At 41.7% G+C, this 16,372-nt stretch overlaps 1 protein-coding gene across 1 annotated transcript; it reads left to right on the forward strand.

Annotated features, from left to right (window-relative positions):
* Window positions 1-8,998: 8,998 nt before the first annotated feature.
* On the forward strand, window positions 8,999-14,024 carry LOC117472235 (neoverrucotoxin subunit beta-like). Its single transcript, XM_034117403.1, has 4 exons — window positions 8,999-9,108; window positions 9,318-9,419; window positions 10,782-12,236; window positions 12,332-14,024. Exons 2-4 carry the CDS (start codon window positions 9,329-9,331, stop codon window positions 12,874-12,876), a joined length of 2,091 nt encoding a protein of 696 aa, XP_033973294.1. The 5' UTR covers window positions 8,999-9,108; window positions 9,318-9,328; the 3' UTR covers window positions 12,877-14,024.
* Window positions 14,025-16,372: the final 2,348 nt, after the last annotated feature.

Here is a 16,372-nt window from a genome sequence, read left to right on the forward strand (position 1 = left end):
TCCTCTCCTGCTGATGTTCAGGTGTATATCAGTGTGTAGTGTCTCTACTTTAAAGAGTCCTCTCCTGCTGATGTTCAGGTGTATATCAGTATGTAGTGTCTCTACTTTAAAGAGTCCTCTCCTGCTGATGTTCAGGTGTATATCAGTATGTAGTGTCTCTACTTTAAAGAGTCCTCTCCTGCTGATGTTCAGGTGTATATCAGTATGTAGTGTCTCTACTTTAAAGAGTCCTCTCCTGCTGATGTTCAGGTGTATATCAGTATGTAGTGTCTCTACTTTAAAGAGTCCTCTCCTGCTGATGTTCAGGTGTATATCAGTATGTAGTGTCTCTACTTTAAAGAGTCCTCTCCTGCTGATGTTCAGGTGTATATCAGTATGTAGTGTCTCTACTTTAAAGAGTCCTCTCCTGCTGATGTTCAGGTGTATATCAGTATGTAGTGTCTCTACTTTAAAGAGTCCTCTCCTGCTGATGTTCAGGTGTATATCAGTATGTAGTGTCTCTACTTTAAAGAGTCCTCTCCTGCTGATGTTCAGGTGTATATCAGTATGTAGTGTCTCTACTTTAAAGAGTCCTCTCCTGCGGATGTTCAGGTGTATATCAGTATGTAGTGTCTCTACTTTATAGAGTCCTCTCCTGCTGATGTTCAGGTGTATATCAGTATGTAGTGTCTCTACTTTAAAGAGTCCTCTCCTGCTGATGTTCAGGTGTATATCAGTATGTAGTGTAGTTATTCACATCATGTTGTTGTCACAGAAAATCCAAACTAAATATAAAGCTTAAAAAACAGATCAATAAAGTGAAATAACCCTTTGGTTAGCCTTAGTAAAACAATACTGTGAGAATACTAACATTTATGAAATATATTATCTGATATTACAGTTGCAATAGTGGGGTGGGGTTACAAACACTACATTAATTATATAGTTAAGTTATTTGTGTAAAATGTATGAATGCTGATCTGTCATATATCTTCTTTGATGATCTGCAGTTTGAGAAGTTACTCAGTTAGATTTATGTATTTGTTTCCCAGAACCGGTCTGAATGTGTTTCTGCCTCCCTCTGAAGCAGCTCTGCAGGTATGCTGCATTCCTAACAACGCACACCTGCCGTAAATTACCTTGTGTCAGCATCAGAAGGGAAAGGCCCTTCTTTGTTTTCTGTCTTTGTTCACTTCCTCCTTCCTTGTTCCTCGAGTTTGTTTTTGATCTTTAATTTAACGCCTTTTTAATTTAATGTTTAGATAAAAAACGAGAGTACACGTTAATCTAGAGCATTCACACATTGGTTGGTCAAGTTTAATACATTAGAGTCTCCAACAAACATGAATTCATTCATCAGAGTTGCATTATAAGAAATTGCAGAGTGTGGATATCGATTGCGTGGCCTTGGCTCGGATCTGACATACCTGCTCTGCCCTGATCTACTACTAGCTGTTAACTAGCTAGCAACCATATCGCTTTTGAGAAGTGTCCAGTGTTCCACATCTAACTGTTTGTGTTCGTATTGAGAGCACCATCCAGCTGATGTTCAGGTGTATATCAGTATGTAGTGTCTCTACTTTAAAGAGTCCTCTCCTGCTGATGTTCAGGTGTATATCAGTATGTAGTGTCTCTACTTTAAAGAGTCCTCTCCTGCTGATGTTCAGGTGTATATCAGTATGTAGTGTCTCTACTTTAAAGAGTCCTCTCCTGCTGATGTTCAGGTGTATATCAGTATGTAGTGTCTCTACTTTAAAGAGTCCTCTCCTGCTGATGTTCAGGTGTATATCAGTATGTAGTGTCTCTACTTTAAAGAGTCCTCTCCTGCTGATGTTCAGGTGTATATCAGTATGTAGTGTCTCTACTTTAAAGAGTCCTCTCCTGCTGATGTTCAGGTGTATATCAGTATGTAGTGTCTCTACTTTAAAGAGTCCTCTCCTGCTGATGTTCAGGTGTATATCAGTATGTAGTGTCTCTACTTTAAAGAGTCCTCTCCTGCTGATGTTCAGGTGTATATCAGTATGTAGTGTCTCTACTTTAAAGAGTCCTCTCCTGCTGATGTTCAGGTGTATATCAGTATGTAGTGTCTCTACTTTAAAGAGTCCTCTCCTGCTGATGTTCAGGTGTATATCAGTATGTAGTGTCTCTACTTTAAAGAGTACTCTCCTGCTGATGTTCAGGTGTATATCAGTATGTAGTGTCTCTACTTTAAAGAGTCCTCTCCTGCTGATGTTCAGGTGTATATCAGTATGTAGTGTCTCTACTTTAAAGAGTCCTCTCCTGCTGATGTTCAGGTGTATATCAGTATGTAGTGTCTCTACTTTAAAGAGTCCTCTCCTGCTGATGTTCAGGTGTATATCAGTATGTAGTGTCTCTACTTTAAAGAGTCATCTCCTGCTGATGTTCAGGTGTATATCAGTATGTAGTGTCTCTACTTTAAAGAGTCCTCTCCTGCTGATGTTCAGGTGTATATCAGTATGTAGTGTCTCTACTTTAAAGAGTCCTCTCCTGCTGATGTTCAGGTGTATATCAGTATGTAGTGTCTCTACTTTAAAGAGTCCTCTCCTGCTGATGTTCAGGTGTATATCAGTATGTAGTGTCTCTACTTAAAGAGTCCTCTCCTGCTGATGTTCAGGTGTATATCAGTATGTAGTGTCTCTACTTTAAAGAGTCCTCTCCTGCTGATGTTCAGGTGTATATCAGTATGTAGTGTCTCTACTTTAAAGAGTCCTCTCCTGCTGATGTTCAGGTGTATATCAGTATGTAGTGTCTCTACTTTAAAGAGTCCTCTCCTGCTGATGTTCAGGTGTATATCAGTATGTAGTGTCTCTACTTTAAAGAGTCCTCTCCTGCTGATGTTCAGGTGTATATCAGTATGTAGTGTCTCTACTTTAAAGAGTCCTCTCCTGCTGATGTTCAGGTGTATATCAGTATGTAGTGTCTCTACTTTAAAGAGTCCTCTCCTGCTGATGTTCAGGTGTATATCAGTATGTAGTGTCTCTACTTTAAAGAGTCCTCTCCTGCTGATGTTCAGGTGTATATCAGTATGTAGTGTCTCTACTTTAAAGAGTCCTCTCCTGCTGATGTTCAGGTGTATATCAGTATGTAGTGTCTCTACTTTAAAGAGTCCTCTCCTGCTGATGTTCAGGTGTATATCAGTATGTAGTGTCTCTACTTTAAAGAGTCCTCTCCTGCTGATGTTCAGGTGTATATCAGTGTGTAGTGTCTCTACTTTAAAGAGTCCTCTCCTGCTGATGTTCAGGTGTATATCAGTATGTAGTGTCTCTACTTTAAAGAGTCCTCTCCTGCTGATGTTCAGGTGTATATCAGTATGTAGTGTCTCTACTTTAAAGAGTCCTCTCCTGCTGATGTTCAGGTGTATATCAGTATGTAGTGTAGTTATTCACATCATGTTGTTGTCACAGAAAATCCAAACTAAATATATAACTTAAAAAACAGATCAATAAAGTGAAATAACCCTTTGGTTAGCCTTAGTAAAACAATACTGTGAGAATACTAACATTTATGAAATATATTATCTGATATTACAGTTGCAATAGTGGGGTGGGGTTACAAACGCTACATTAATTATATAGTTAAGTTATTTGTGTAAAATGTATGAATGCTGATCTGTCATATATCTTCTTTGATGATCTGCAGTTTGAGAAGTTACTCAGTTAGATTTATGTATTTGTTTCCCAGAACCGGTCTGAATGTGTTTCTGCCTCCCTCTGAAGCAGCTCTGCAGGTATGCTGCATTCCTAACAACGCACACCTGCCGTAAATTACCTTGTGTCAGCATCAGAAGGGAAAGGCCCTTCTTTGTTTTCTGTCTTTGTTCACTTCCTCCTTCCTTGTTCCTCGAGTTTGTTTTTGATCTTTAATTTAACGCCTTTTTATTTTAATGTTTAGATCAAAAACGAGAGCACACGTTAATCTAGAGCATTCACACATTGGTTGGTCAAGTTTAATACATTAGAGTCTCCAACAAACATGAATTCATTCATCAGAGTTGCATTATAAGAAACTGCAGAGCGTGGATATCGATTGCGTGGCCTTGGCTCGGATCTGACATACCTGCTCTGCCCTGATCTACTACTAGCTGTTAACTAGCTAGCAACCATATCGCTTTTGAGAAGTGTCCAGTCTTCCACATCTAACTTTGTAGGTGCTTATAGTGCATTGTGCCATACTTGGCATGGGGAAGCACTGATAACCACCACCTAACTCTGATTCTTACCACCCATGGTATGTCTGGAAGGCCTGCCAGCTTCACAATCAGCTTCATTGGCTTGATTGTGTTGAAATGTAACTGTAATTCAGAAATAACATGTCAACCAGTTTTCTGTTATTTCAGGTTCAGGTGTACAGTGAAGTGCTGCACGGGAGGCTCTGGCTCAGTGGATAGTGTGCTGGACTTTGAATCAGGGGATAGCAGGTTTGAGTCCCACTGCCATCAGCATGTCGTTGTGTCCCTGAGACACTTCACCCCAAATTGCTCCTGTGGGGATTGTCCACAGTACTGAATGTATGTAAGTCACTTTGGATAAAAGCGTCTAACAAATGACATGTAATGTAATGTAATATAAAAGTGCCAGGGCCAGCATAAAATACAATACAATACAGCTTTATGTATAAAGCACTACAGAACAAAGCTCTCTACAGTCAGTTAAACAAACAAAACATACACAAAATCACACAGCACAGCTCACACAAAAACAAGTACAAGTTAAAAACAATAGACACTTGTAAATGCAATAAAAGTAACACTCTACAAGATGTCAATTCGCTAAGGAGAAGAGGTGGGTTTTAAGAAGTGATTTAAAAGCAGGCTGTGTGGCAGCCTGTCTGATGTGCAGGGGCAGATCGTTCCACAGTGTGGGGACCTGTCTGATGTGCAGGGGCATATGGTTCCACAGTGTGGGGACCTGTCTGATGTGCAGGGGCATATGGTTCCACAGTGTGGGGACCTGTCTGATGTGCAGGGGCAGATCGTTCCACAGTGTGGGGACCTGTCTGATGTGCAGGGGCATATGGTTCCACAGTGTGGGGACCTGTCTGATGTGCAGGGGCAGATCGTTCCACAGTGTGGGGACCTGTCTGATGTGCAGGGGCAGGTCGTTCCACAGTGTGGGGACCTGTCTGATGTGCAGGGGCATATGGTTCCACAGTGTGGGGACCTGTCTGATGTGCAGGGGCAGGTCGTTCCACAGTGTGGGGACCTGTCTGATGTGCAGGGGCATATGGTTCCACAGTGTGGGGACCTGTCTGATGTGCAGGGGCATATGGTTCCACAGTGTGGGGACCTGTCTGATGTGCAGGGGCATATGGTTCCACAGTGTGGGGACCTGTCTGATGTGCAGGGGCAGATCGTTCCACAGTGTGGGGGCCTGTCTGATGTGCAGGGGCAGGTCGTTCCACAGTGTGGGGACCTGTCTGATGTGCAGGGGCAGATCGTTCCACAGTGTGGAGGCCTGTCTGATGTGCAGGGGCAGGTCGTTCCACAGTGTGGGGCCCTGTCTGATGTGCAGGGGCAGGTCGTTCCACAGTGTGGAGGCCTGTCTGATGTGCAGGGGCAGGTCGTTCCACAGTGTGGGGACCTGTCTGATGTGCACGGGCAGGTCGTTCCACAGTGTGGGGACCTGTCTGATGTGCAGGGGCAGATCGTTCCACAGTGTGGAGGCCTGTCTGATGTGCAGGGGCAGATCGTTCCACAGTGTGGAGGCCTGTCTGATGTGCAGGGGCAGATCGTTCCACAGTGTGGAGGCCTGTCTGATGTGCAGGGGCAGATCGTTCCACAGTGTGGAGGCCTGTCTGATGTGCAGGGGCAGGTCGTTCCACAGTGTGGGGGCCTGTCTGATGTGCAGGGGCAGATCGTTCCACAGTGTGGAGGCCTGTCTGATGTGCAGGGGCAGGTCGTTCCACAGTGTGGGGACCTGTCTGATGTGCAGGGGCAGATGGTTCCACAGCGTGGGAGCCGCTACAGAGAAGCAACGGCCCCCTCTGAGCTCTGACCTTGGTTCTGGGCACATTCAGGAGGATCCGCTGACCTGAGAGTGCGGTTGGGCGTGTAAGGGTGGAGCAGCTCAGAAATATATGGTGGGGTCATGCCATTGAGGGATTTAAAAGTAAATAAAATGATTTTAAAATGAATCCTAAAATGTATTGGCAGCCAGTGGAGCGAAGCCAACATGGGGGAAATGTGGTCATATTTCTGTGTGCCAGTTAAAAGCCTTGCTGCAGCATTTTGCACCCGCTGCAGACGAGCGAGGGAGGACCCACTGACCCCAGTGTAGAGAGAGTTACAGTAATCCAGCCGAGTGGGGACAAAGGCGTGGATTACTGTCTCAAACTGCTGTCTGGAGAGAAAAGGTTTTATTTTGGCTAGGAACCCCTAGATTTCACCGGGTCCGTCTGCGGCGCGTTACGGGCGCGTTACGGGCGCGTTACGGGCAGAGTTGGGTGTAACGCGTTACAAAGTAACGCGTTACTGTAATAATATTACTTTTGTCGGTAACGGAGTAGTGTAACGCGTTACTTTTATAATTCAGTAATCACACTACAGTTACTAACATTGCCCCGACACACGTTACTTCGTTACTTTTATAAAATCAGTCATAATCACACTGACTTACAAGAGGGGTTTCCGCCGCTGGTTTATATGTACGTAATCTGCGCGATTTGCGCGTCCACATATCCACGACCACGAGCAGTGCTGCATAAACATGGCTGAGTCAGCGATATCTTTCGAGGGGTGGAGGTATGCCCATTATTTTGAGTTCGTCCGAAGGATTGACAGGAATGTGACGGTGAGGTGCAAACTGTGTCCAGGCCAGAAGCTGTTATCCACTGCTGCAAACACAACGTCAAACCTAAACAAACACCTGCAAAGAGCTCATGCTAAGGTGAAGCTAATAGCTAAGGACCCCCGAACCCAGAGTGAGGATGTTGCTACTGCAAGTGCGCCGCCCCCGCCTCTGAAGCAGCAAAAGTTAGAATTTGGAGGACCGGTAAGCAAAGCAGAGATGGACAGGCTTGTTGCATCCTTTATAGTTGAGGAAATGTTGCCCATCTGCACAGTGGAATCACCATCGTTCAGGGATATACTGCGCAAAATACAGATTGCAGGAGACAGAAGACAGCCATGGTCAGATAGGAAAACATTCAGGAGCTATCTGGATCAGTCTTATGCGACAATGGAAAATGAACTAAAGAGAACATTTGAAACTTTAGAATTTGTGTCTACCACTGCTGACATCTGGACTAGCCACAATAAAAGCTTTTGGGAATGACAGCCCACTGGATTGACCCACGCGATTTCCATCGTGAGAAAGCCGCAATTGCTTGCAAAAGGATTAAAGGACGACACACATATGACGTTATTGCAAGTGAAATTGAACAAATTCATTCAAAGTTTGGACTTTCACACAAAGTCACCGCCACTGTCACGGACAATGGATCCAATTTTGTCAAGGCTTTCAAGGTGTATGAGCAGCAGCATCCAGCATCCGATTCTGACGAGGGAGATGATGAAGAAGGTCAGGGTGTAGCTTTCACAGATGTTGGAGAAGTGCTGTCTACCAACCTAGAACAAGGACAGTTTTCTCTACCTCCACACTTGAGGTGTGCGTCACACACACTCAATTTAATTTCAGGCAATGATGTTGAAAAATGGCTTACATCAAACACCGAGTCCAAATCGGTTTACAGAAGTGCCACTGGAAAGTGTTCTGCCCTTTGGACTAAAGCAAGCCGTTCTACCGTGGCATCTGATCTCGTCGAGGATACGTGCAGAAGGAAACTTATCGTGCCGACATCAACAAGATGGAATTCATTCCATGATGCCCTATCCCGCATCACTGACATCCCCATCCCAGAGTTAAATACTCTCTGTAACCGACTGGGTATTAAAGCCCTCACTGACCGGGAGCATCAATTCCTCAAGGAATACTGCACCGTCCTGAAACCACTCACAGTGGCGTTGGATATTCTGCAAGGGGAAGACAACTGCTACTACGGCTGTCTTCTACCAACGTTGGAAATTATATATATACAAACACACAAACTCATTTTGCAGACCCTATCCCTCCGTAGTCTTTCAAGTAGGAGGAGAAATGCCAGCGTTCTCCTCCGGTTTACAGGCACTGTGTAAATTATATATATAGAATAATTATGATGATGAATGCATTTTTTTACCACTAAAATACAGCAACACATCTTTGATTCATGTCGTTTATAACTGGAATATTACAGTTATTATTAACTTTGTCTGTACAAAGCAGCCTGTCCAGGAAATATGCCCAAATCAACTAAAACTGCGAGCCGGCAGGCAAGACGTTCCGCTTCTGAAATGCTTCTGAAACGCGCCCGGTAGGGTATGACGCCGGAGGAGGCCGGACCAAAACAGCCGTAACGCGGCGCAGACGGACCCGGTGGAATCTAGGGGTAAGGTGAGAAAAGCTTGTTCAGCATGACGTCCACTCATCTGTAGGGGTTCACTGTATCTAGAACCACAGCGTTTGATGGATTGGAGAACCATTTCATGCTAATGTAGCCCACTGACATTCGCATGAACGTACAGTCAAGGTGTTGCAGGCATCAAATTCAAAAAGAGTGAATATCTTTAAATAGATTTTTGAATTTTCAAATCATTGTATTCGGTTTTTATTTATGTTTTACACAACTTCCCAACTTCATTGAATTGGGGTTTATATATATATAATGATTGTATGTATGGAACTATTAACAGAGCTTTCCCCGTATTTCTTTGGAGCAGTGTTGGTATTACACATTTTACCTTTAAATAAGGTCATTTCTGGAAGCATGTTATGTAAGAGGTCCGCAGATAAAGACTATCAATCAGTGTCAGGGAGTGTCTCTGCATTCCTAGGTACAAGGGACATTTAGTTTTTCTGTTGATCACATCAGGAAGGTGTTTTCTTGCCAAGGCCTGTCACATTAGGAAATGTTTTGACAGGTGTGTTCAGGTGTGAGAACAGGACGTCAGGTGAGGAGAGTATCTGACAGAATATAAGTCACCTCACAACATCACATTTCATCAGACTTGAATCTCCTGCTGGAAGTCAGAAGACCCTCACACAACTCTGCTGATCTACACAACTTCACCAGGTGAGGACTAACAGACAAACACAGATTTATAATAAAGACTTTACTTTTCTGTGTAAAACTACAGCTGATAGATTAGTGTCTGCAGGGATATACTGCATTTGTAGGCACAGTTGAGAGTCAGACTCCAAGTGTTATTAACTCTCAACACTCCTACTCCTTAACAGACGTTTAAATCAGTTTCTGAAGTCTGTGTTGTTTCTTCTCAACAGGTTGGAGAAAAATGGCCTCAGATCTCATGACCGTTGCTGCTCTGGGGCGACCTTTCACCCTAGGGATGCTCTATGATGCTCGGAGTGACAAACTGATTCCAGGTAAGACTTCAAATTGTCACAAAACTTTCATCATAGTCACTGTACAACAACAATTATTAACATTATTTTGTTGTCATGCCATTGTAAATTGAGTGTGTTATGAGAGTTGTTTCTTGTGTCTCTTTGTCGTGCATCTGTGTATATCTGGATATTTTTTCACTGCTTTTGTCCGTTGATTGTATTTTTTTTAAAATGCTTGAGAGGATTAGGGCTACACCAAAAGTGAATTTATTTTTAGTTCTGAGATTTAATTCAGAATTCGAGGAAAAAAGTCACAATTCTAATAGTTTTTTTTTTCTCAGAAGATCTTTAAACTCAGAACAAAAAATAAATATCACTTTTGGTTATATCTCCTCCATACTCTGAGGAGGACGTTTCTCAGAATTCTGAATTTAAAGAATGCTAGAGTACGGAAGAGTGTGAAACGTTTTTTGAGATCTGACCAAAAGTGCGTTTTTTTTGGGTTCTGTGATTAAACTAAGAATTTTAAGAAAAAAGTCAGGTTACTGAGATTTTCCGATTATTCTCTAAATAACTTTAGTCTCAGCACGAAAAAAAATCCTCCGTACTCTAGAATTCTTTAGTTTTAGAATACTGAGCTTACATTCAGAATTCTAAGAAGACATTTAAAAATTGTTTTCTTTTTCTTAGAATAACTTTAATCTGAGAATTCAAATAAAAACTCTGAATTCTTTTCATTTCATTTCATTTCAAACCTTTATTTATCCAGGTTGTATCCCATTGAGATCATTGACCTCTTTTTCAAGGGAGACCTGCTCAAGTAGGTTCCACATGAAACATTAAAAACATAAACAGAACAACAAAAGGACATCATACAGTATCATTACAGGGATTACAAATTACATACTATCCACATGCACAGGTACCAACAGCTTCCGTTTCAGTAGCATCTAACCGAGCTTTAAAAACATTTAGTGGCACCAGATTGCTCAGTTTCCATTTTAATTGCAGACTATTCCAGGACAGTGGGGCTGCGCATCTAAATGCTATCTTCCCTAAGACAGTCCTAGCAGTTGGCACATTTAATAAAACCACAGCATGCGATCTCAGGCAGTAGCCACTTATAGTTCGCCGTGAGATCAGGGAGCAGATGTAGGATGGAAGTTTCCCTAACATGGCTTTATATATAAAAATGTACCAGTGACTTTCTCAGAAGTCTGAATTTATTTCACACACCTACTTTGCTTATTAAAACCTCTCACAGGATAGCAAGCTGCAACCTGAAAAACGTTGAAATTATATGTTTTATGTGAATTTATATAAACAAAAGTTTTTGCCCTGAACTGATCCGAAAAACGTATGCTTTCATATTTATTTATGTCTTTGTTTATGTTTATTTAGGTCTCAAATTATGGAATGCTGAAACTCTAAAAATAACTGAAGGACTTCAGCAGAGCAGTACTTATAACATGTCTGCATCTGACTCCTTTGAAGAGAAGTCCACTCTGATGGACATTGAAGCTTCTCTGAAGGCCAGTTACATGGGTGGACTGATAGAAGTTGGAGGATCTGCCAAGTATCTGAATGATCAGAAGAAATCCAAGAATCAGAGCAGAGTGACCTTTCAGTACAAAGCTACCACCAAGTTCAAACAGTTGTCAATTGATCATGTGACCCTGGACACCAAACAGAGGGAGGTTATTGAGAAGGGCTTGGCGACACATGTAGTCACAGGCATCCTGTATGGGGCAAATGCTTTCTTTGTGTTTGACAGTGAGAAGTTAGAAGCCAGCCAGGTTCAGAAGACAGAGGGCAGCATGCACGCTGTGATAAAGAAGATTCCTTCTTTAAGTATTGAGGCGAAAGTTGACACCAAGCTGACTAATGCAGAGAAAGCCCTGACTAAACAATTTTCCTGCAAATTCTACGGAGACTTCATTCTGAAAAGCAACCCAGTAACATTTCAAGAGGCAGCGAAGACCTACTCACAGCTTCCACAGCTACTAGGAACAAAGGGAGAGAATTCGGTCCCAGTGAAGGTCTGGCTGATGCCACTGAAGAGTTTTGATCCCAAAGCTCCTGAGCTGAAGATGAGAATCAGCAATGGACTAGTGAGGAAAGCCCAAGATGCTCTGAACGATTTAAAGGAAGTAGAAATGAGATGCAACGATTCTCTGGACGACCAAGTGGGAGAGGACTTCCCAAAGATCCGAAAAGATCTAAGCACTTTCCAAAAACTGTGTGGTTATTATGAAACCAACATCCAGCAAGCCATGGCAAAGAAACTTCCCTCCATCCAAGCAGGAAAGGAAAAGGAGAGCTCACTGGAAAAAGTCTTTGAAGACAGGAACGAGTCACCCTTCAGCAAAGAAAAACTAACCAAGTGGCTGGAAAACAAAGACAGAGAAATCACCGTCATCAAGTCCTGTGTGGACACCATGGAGGACGTAAAGATCGTCCAGAACCAGAACGAGCTGGACAGAGAGGTCCTTGCTTCAGGTGTAGAGGATGTTCTGTGCTTTGTTTTCACCTCCATGCCAAGGGGTGATATCTACCTTGATGAGATGGCTGACTTCTTGAATTCAACCAAGTTAGGAAGTACCCATGAAGACCAGTGGTACTACTCAGATGAAGTTCTGAAATCAATGAGAGAAAAAGCCACATTTTTGCAGGGTGCTTCCAAAGCGCTGAAGCACAACAAACAATTCCGTTTCCTCATAACGGCCAAAACCAATCCCAACTACAAAGGAGCAACCATCTACCACTACAAGAAAGGCCGGCTGGTCACTGAAAACTTTCATCCTCAAAAGCCTTCTTCTGTGGAGACCATCACACACAAGAGAGATCTGATCTGGTGTAAGTCAGCCTTTTTTAAGTCAAAAATGTGAATTCTGCAGCAGTTTGACCATCAAAGTTACTGATAAGATATTTTGTTATGTTTTCTCCATCAGATGCTGTTGATCTCAACCTGGACCCAGACACTGCCAACTACAATATGATACTGTCTCACAACGACAAAAAGGCAACAAATGGACCAGCGCAGAAGTATTCTCGTATCCAAGAGAGGTATGGATGGTGCCCACAGGTGTTGTGCAAAGAGGAGTTATCTGGGTGCCATTACTGGGAGGTAGAGTGGAGTACTGGTGGCTGGCAGTCTGTTTTTGCTGCTGTTGCATACAAGGGAGCTGCCAGAAATGCTGGAGATGCGAGCCATTTCGGCAAAAATTCAGAATCCTGGTGTTTTGGCAAAGATCACTCTCTTAGGGCATTCCATGCCGATAAGAAGGTGTTCGATGTAAAGTATCCCTCTGTCGAATTCCCTAGATTCGGGGTGTATCTGGACTGGCCTGCTGGCACTTTGTCCTTCTACAAAGTCTCAGGCCAGACACTGAGTCACCAGTACACCTTTCGCACCACATTCCATCGGCCTCTTCTCCCAGGCCTCTGGGCTTGTCATAAGCCCAACTATGCCTACTTCTGTCCAGTTGAATTCTAAATGAACTGGATTCAACAGCGCTTTTCCAGTCTTTACGACCCATCAAAGCGCTTTTACATTGGCACCCATTCACACACATTGATAGAGGCAGAGGCTGTCACACACCTGCTCAGTAGCCTAACGTTCACACACATCTACACACAGTCGGCCATTCTTGGTCTGCCTAAAGTTTAAAATGGCGACCTAACATCCCAATATAACTTAAACTTGCTTCACAAAATGAAAAATGCATTCAAACCCAGAGGGACGGGGAAAATGTTTTATTATTGCTTTCAACAATTTAGCTTGTATGATGAAGTATTCTGGGGAGTGGTGTTCACTGTATTCTGGTTAGAGTTCCCATTCATTAACATTGTGTGCAGTTATTGTCTGGTATCAAGCGGGTAAACCTGTTGAACACCTGAGAGGTCAACATTTCCCAACTTCTCCCACTAAGGCAATGATGAAGAACTCTTAGCTTCTTGGTCGCTCTAAAGTTTGAAATGGCAACCTAACATCCCATTCTAACTTTAACGTGCTTCACAGAATCAAACATTCATTCAAACCCAGAGGGACCAGAAAAAATGACAATATAAAAAGTGACTTTTGTTTATCAGTAAATATTGATTTCATCATCTTCTCAAACTGTTTAAAGCCGATGCTTTACGAACAGTTGAACAATATTTCTTCATAGGAACTTTCTATCGTAGTAACATATACTCAAGCGTTATATATCCGGCACTTGCTCTGTCAAAACTGATGTTGAAATACAACACATATAAACATAATGGGGGAAACAATAGTTGCTTATTTTGTTTAATTTATGTTCATTATTTTAGGACATAAGGTTCTTCAAGAGCCGGTTGCTTTTGCTTTGTCTTTTTTTAATCAGTATTTTAAAGTGAGTTATATTTAGAGAATACAAGAGGAGTCTTTTCTCTCATGAAAGCGGTGTGGGTTTTTCTGTTCAGGACAAGATCAGACATGCTTTATCAACATTAGAATGATGAACTATGAAATCATAGTTTAAGTGAAAGACAAAGAATATCTGTTTTGTTAAATGTATCATTTTGATTATGTTGGGAATATCCTATCGCTTATTTCAGCATTTGTTTATTTCCTTCTTTGTGCAGAACTCACAGCTCATGAATAAAAAGCTGCAGAACTTGTTTTGTTTGAGAGAATCACTGTTAACACCATTTAGTTGGAAATATTGCTGATGGTTATAAAGATGAAGCAACATCAGATTCCTGTAACACTTCAACGTCTGTATATGTTCACTCTGTGCTTGAGCCAAATATTAAATAAAGAGACCTGACTTTACACTGAGGGCCAGTTGTTGTTATTTATTGTATTCTGGAAGTGGTGTCATATCCTTTATATTCTGACTAATGGTGTTAAATTAAAGACGTGTGGCAATTCCTTCATATTCATTGTGTTCTGGTAAATGTCCCTTTAGTGTATGCCTCTTGGCCAGGTACAAATGAGGGTTATCCGTTGCATTTACCTTTTTTTGGGTCACATTTCATAGCTTTGGCAGAGGTGGGAGAAGTCCTGCTACTAACTGAAGTATTAGGGACTTTTTTAGAACATTTAAATTATCCAGATCTCTTTTACAGATGTAGCAGCTAATTTAGTGAACGGGCCGTGATCAAGAGACTGCCCCCAGTCTGACTTGAGACCGCCCCCGTGATAAATAAATGTAATTATTGTGAAGCCAGCTGCAATGGATCATTGATCCACCAGGGGGTGCAGTGGGGTTCCACACTGGAGCTCATGTGAAATCAACTTCGATACAGTAAGCTGGATGTACAGTATGTCTGGTACTACTGTATAGCGGATCTTTGTGTGATCCATATGTCACGGATAGGATCATAGTCTGTGCTAAATAAGAGACATGTAATCATTTACAAAACATCACCATGTTGTTATTTAACAAAATAATGTTGTTTAGTCGAAAAAAACGAACGAGAGGAAATGCAGCCGGCTCTCGATTTATAATCCTAATTTAGTGGGAATGCTGATACAGCATTCCCACTATATGTTATGCTACGGACAAAATTCTTATTATTATTCCGTCCAATCATTTTGTCCGTCTTCTCCTCCCACATTCAACATCGCAGAAACTCCGTTCAAACATCAAAACGTTCAGCTCGGTCGGGAATCGGGCGCTATTACTTTTATCATTCATAACTTTCATAATTCCAGAGATACATCCCATAATACATCACATTTTTAACCATTGAAGTCAATGGAGAAATTCTTCAGACTTCAACAAATCTTCATGCGACTTCAACTGCTAACTGTTCATTCATACTTTCACTCTGACATTATTCGTGTAACACAACTTTTAAATCTGATTCTTACTTTTAGAGATATTAAACATTGTTCAGACCTTGGTAAAGAGGCTTTCTTCAGATGTTAACATTAACTAGAGTGCGTGATGTCACAGCTAGAGGGTAGGAAATCTTGAAATGTGCCTTCATATTCTTTTTTAAAACTGCCATAATTTCCAAACCCTACATTCTTGAGACATCATTTTTCATGATAAATGTAGGAAAACATCTCGTAGCTTGAAAAATGACAAATAACTAAGCAAAAATAATTAAACAAAATGCCTCTTGGGGGCATGAAGTGACAAAAACGTTCAACATGTCTCCATTAAAGCCCATTGTAATTTCAGGTAGATATTTCCTCACAGCAGCAGCCGCACACCTTTCTTAAATTGCCAAAAATGCCACATTATTAACCTGAAAGTACACAAATATTACACTTCAGATACTCAACTTCCTTCACATGCTTCACGTTTTGAAATTTCACAGATATCTGTTATCGTTCTTCCACAAAACGTTCACATGTAAGAGGTTCATCTCTCATTCAGAACAATGAAACCTTTGAAGTCTAGGCACCTCGTTAGCTTAACGATGAACACCTGTGCAATGGAACACGATGATGTCATCACTCCAACTGACAGCAGTCGGTTCTAACTGTTCATTTCATACTCACACACACACACTCTCTCTCTCTCTCACAAACTCTCTCTCTATCTCTCTCTCTCTCTCTCTCTCTCTCTCTCTCTCCTCTCTCTCTCTCTCTCTCTCTCTCTCTCTCTCTCTCAATTCAATTCAATTCAATAAGCTTTATTGGCATGAATGTCAGGTGAACAATATTGCCAAAGCGTCAAGGATAATACAAATACAATAAAATTGATAAAAAATACAAATACAAATAATTCATTAAACAATTTACAACAATATATTATTACAAAAGCGCAAGTATCAAATGTAAAAAGAAAGAAAGAAAAGAGACCCATGAAGTAGAGGAGTAATCAGAGTGAGCTGTCTCTGTCTCTTAAGCTGTGACATGCGCTCACATATTTCGCTGCTTCTATGCTGCTGGCACTATTTTCTCCAAGTACATGTTGCATTTTATTCTGCTCAGACAGTGACTCAAAATCTTGGAGTTTACATGTTATCTTTGTAAAGAACTTTGTTCTAATGTCTTTGTATGTTTGACA

Source organism: Trematomus bernacchii, unplaced genomic scaffold, assembly GCF_902827165.1.
Source record: "Trematomus bernacchii unplaced genomic scaffold, fTreBer1.1, whole genome shotgun sequence".
Taxonomy (NCBI): Eukaryota; Metazoa; Chordata; class Actinopteri; order Perciformes; family Nototheniidae; genus Trematomus; species Trematomus bernacchii.

Excerpts from the sequence above, each read along its gene's own strand:
- LOC117472235 (XM_034117403.1), top strand. The coding sequence starts at position 9,329 with ATGGCCTCAGATCTCATGACCGTTGCTGCTCTGGGGCGACCTTTCACC. Across the intron at positions 9,420-10,781 it reads GAGTGACAAACTGATTCCAG|GTCTCAAATTATGGAATGCT; the intron begins GTAAGACTTCAA and ends ATGTTTATTTAG. Across the intron at positions 12,237-12,331 it reads CAAGAGAGATCTGATCTGGT|ATGCTGTTGATCTCAACCTG; the intron begins GTAAGTCAGCCT and ends TTTCTCCATCAG.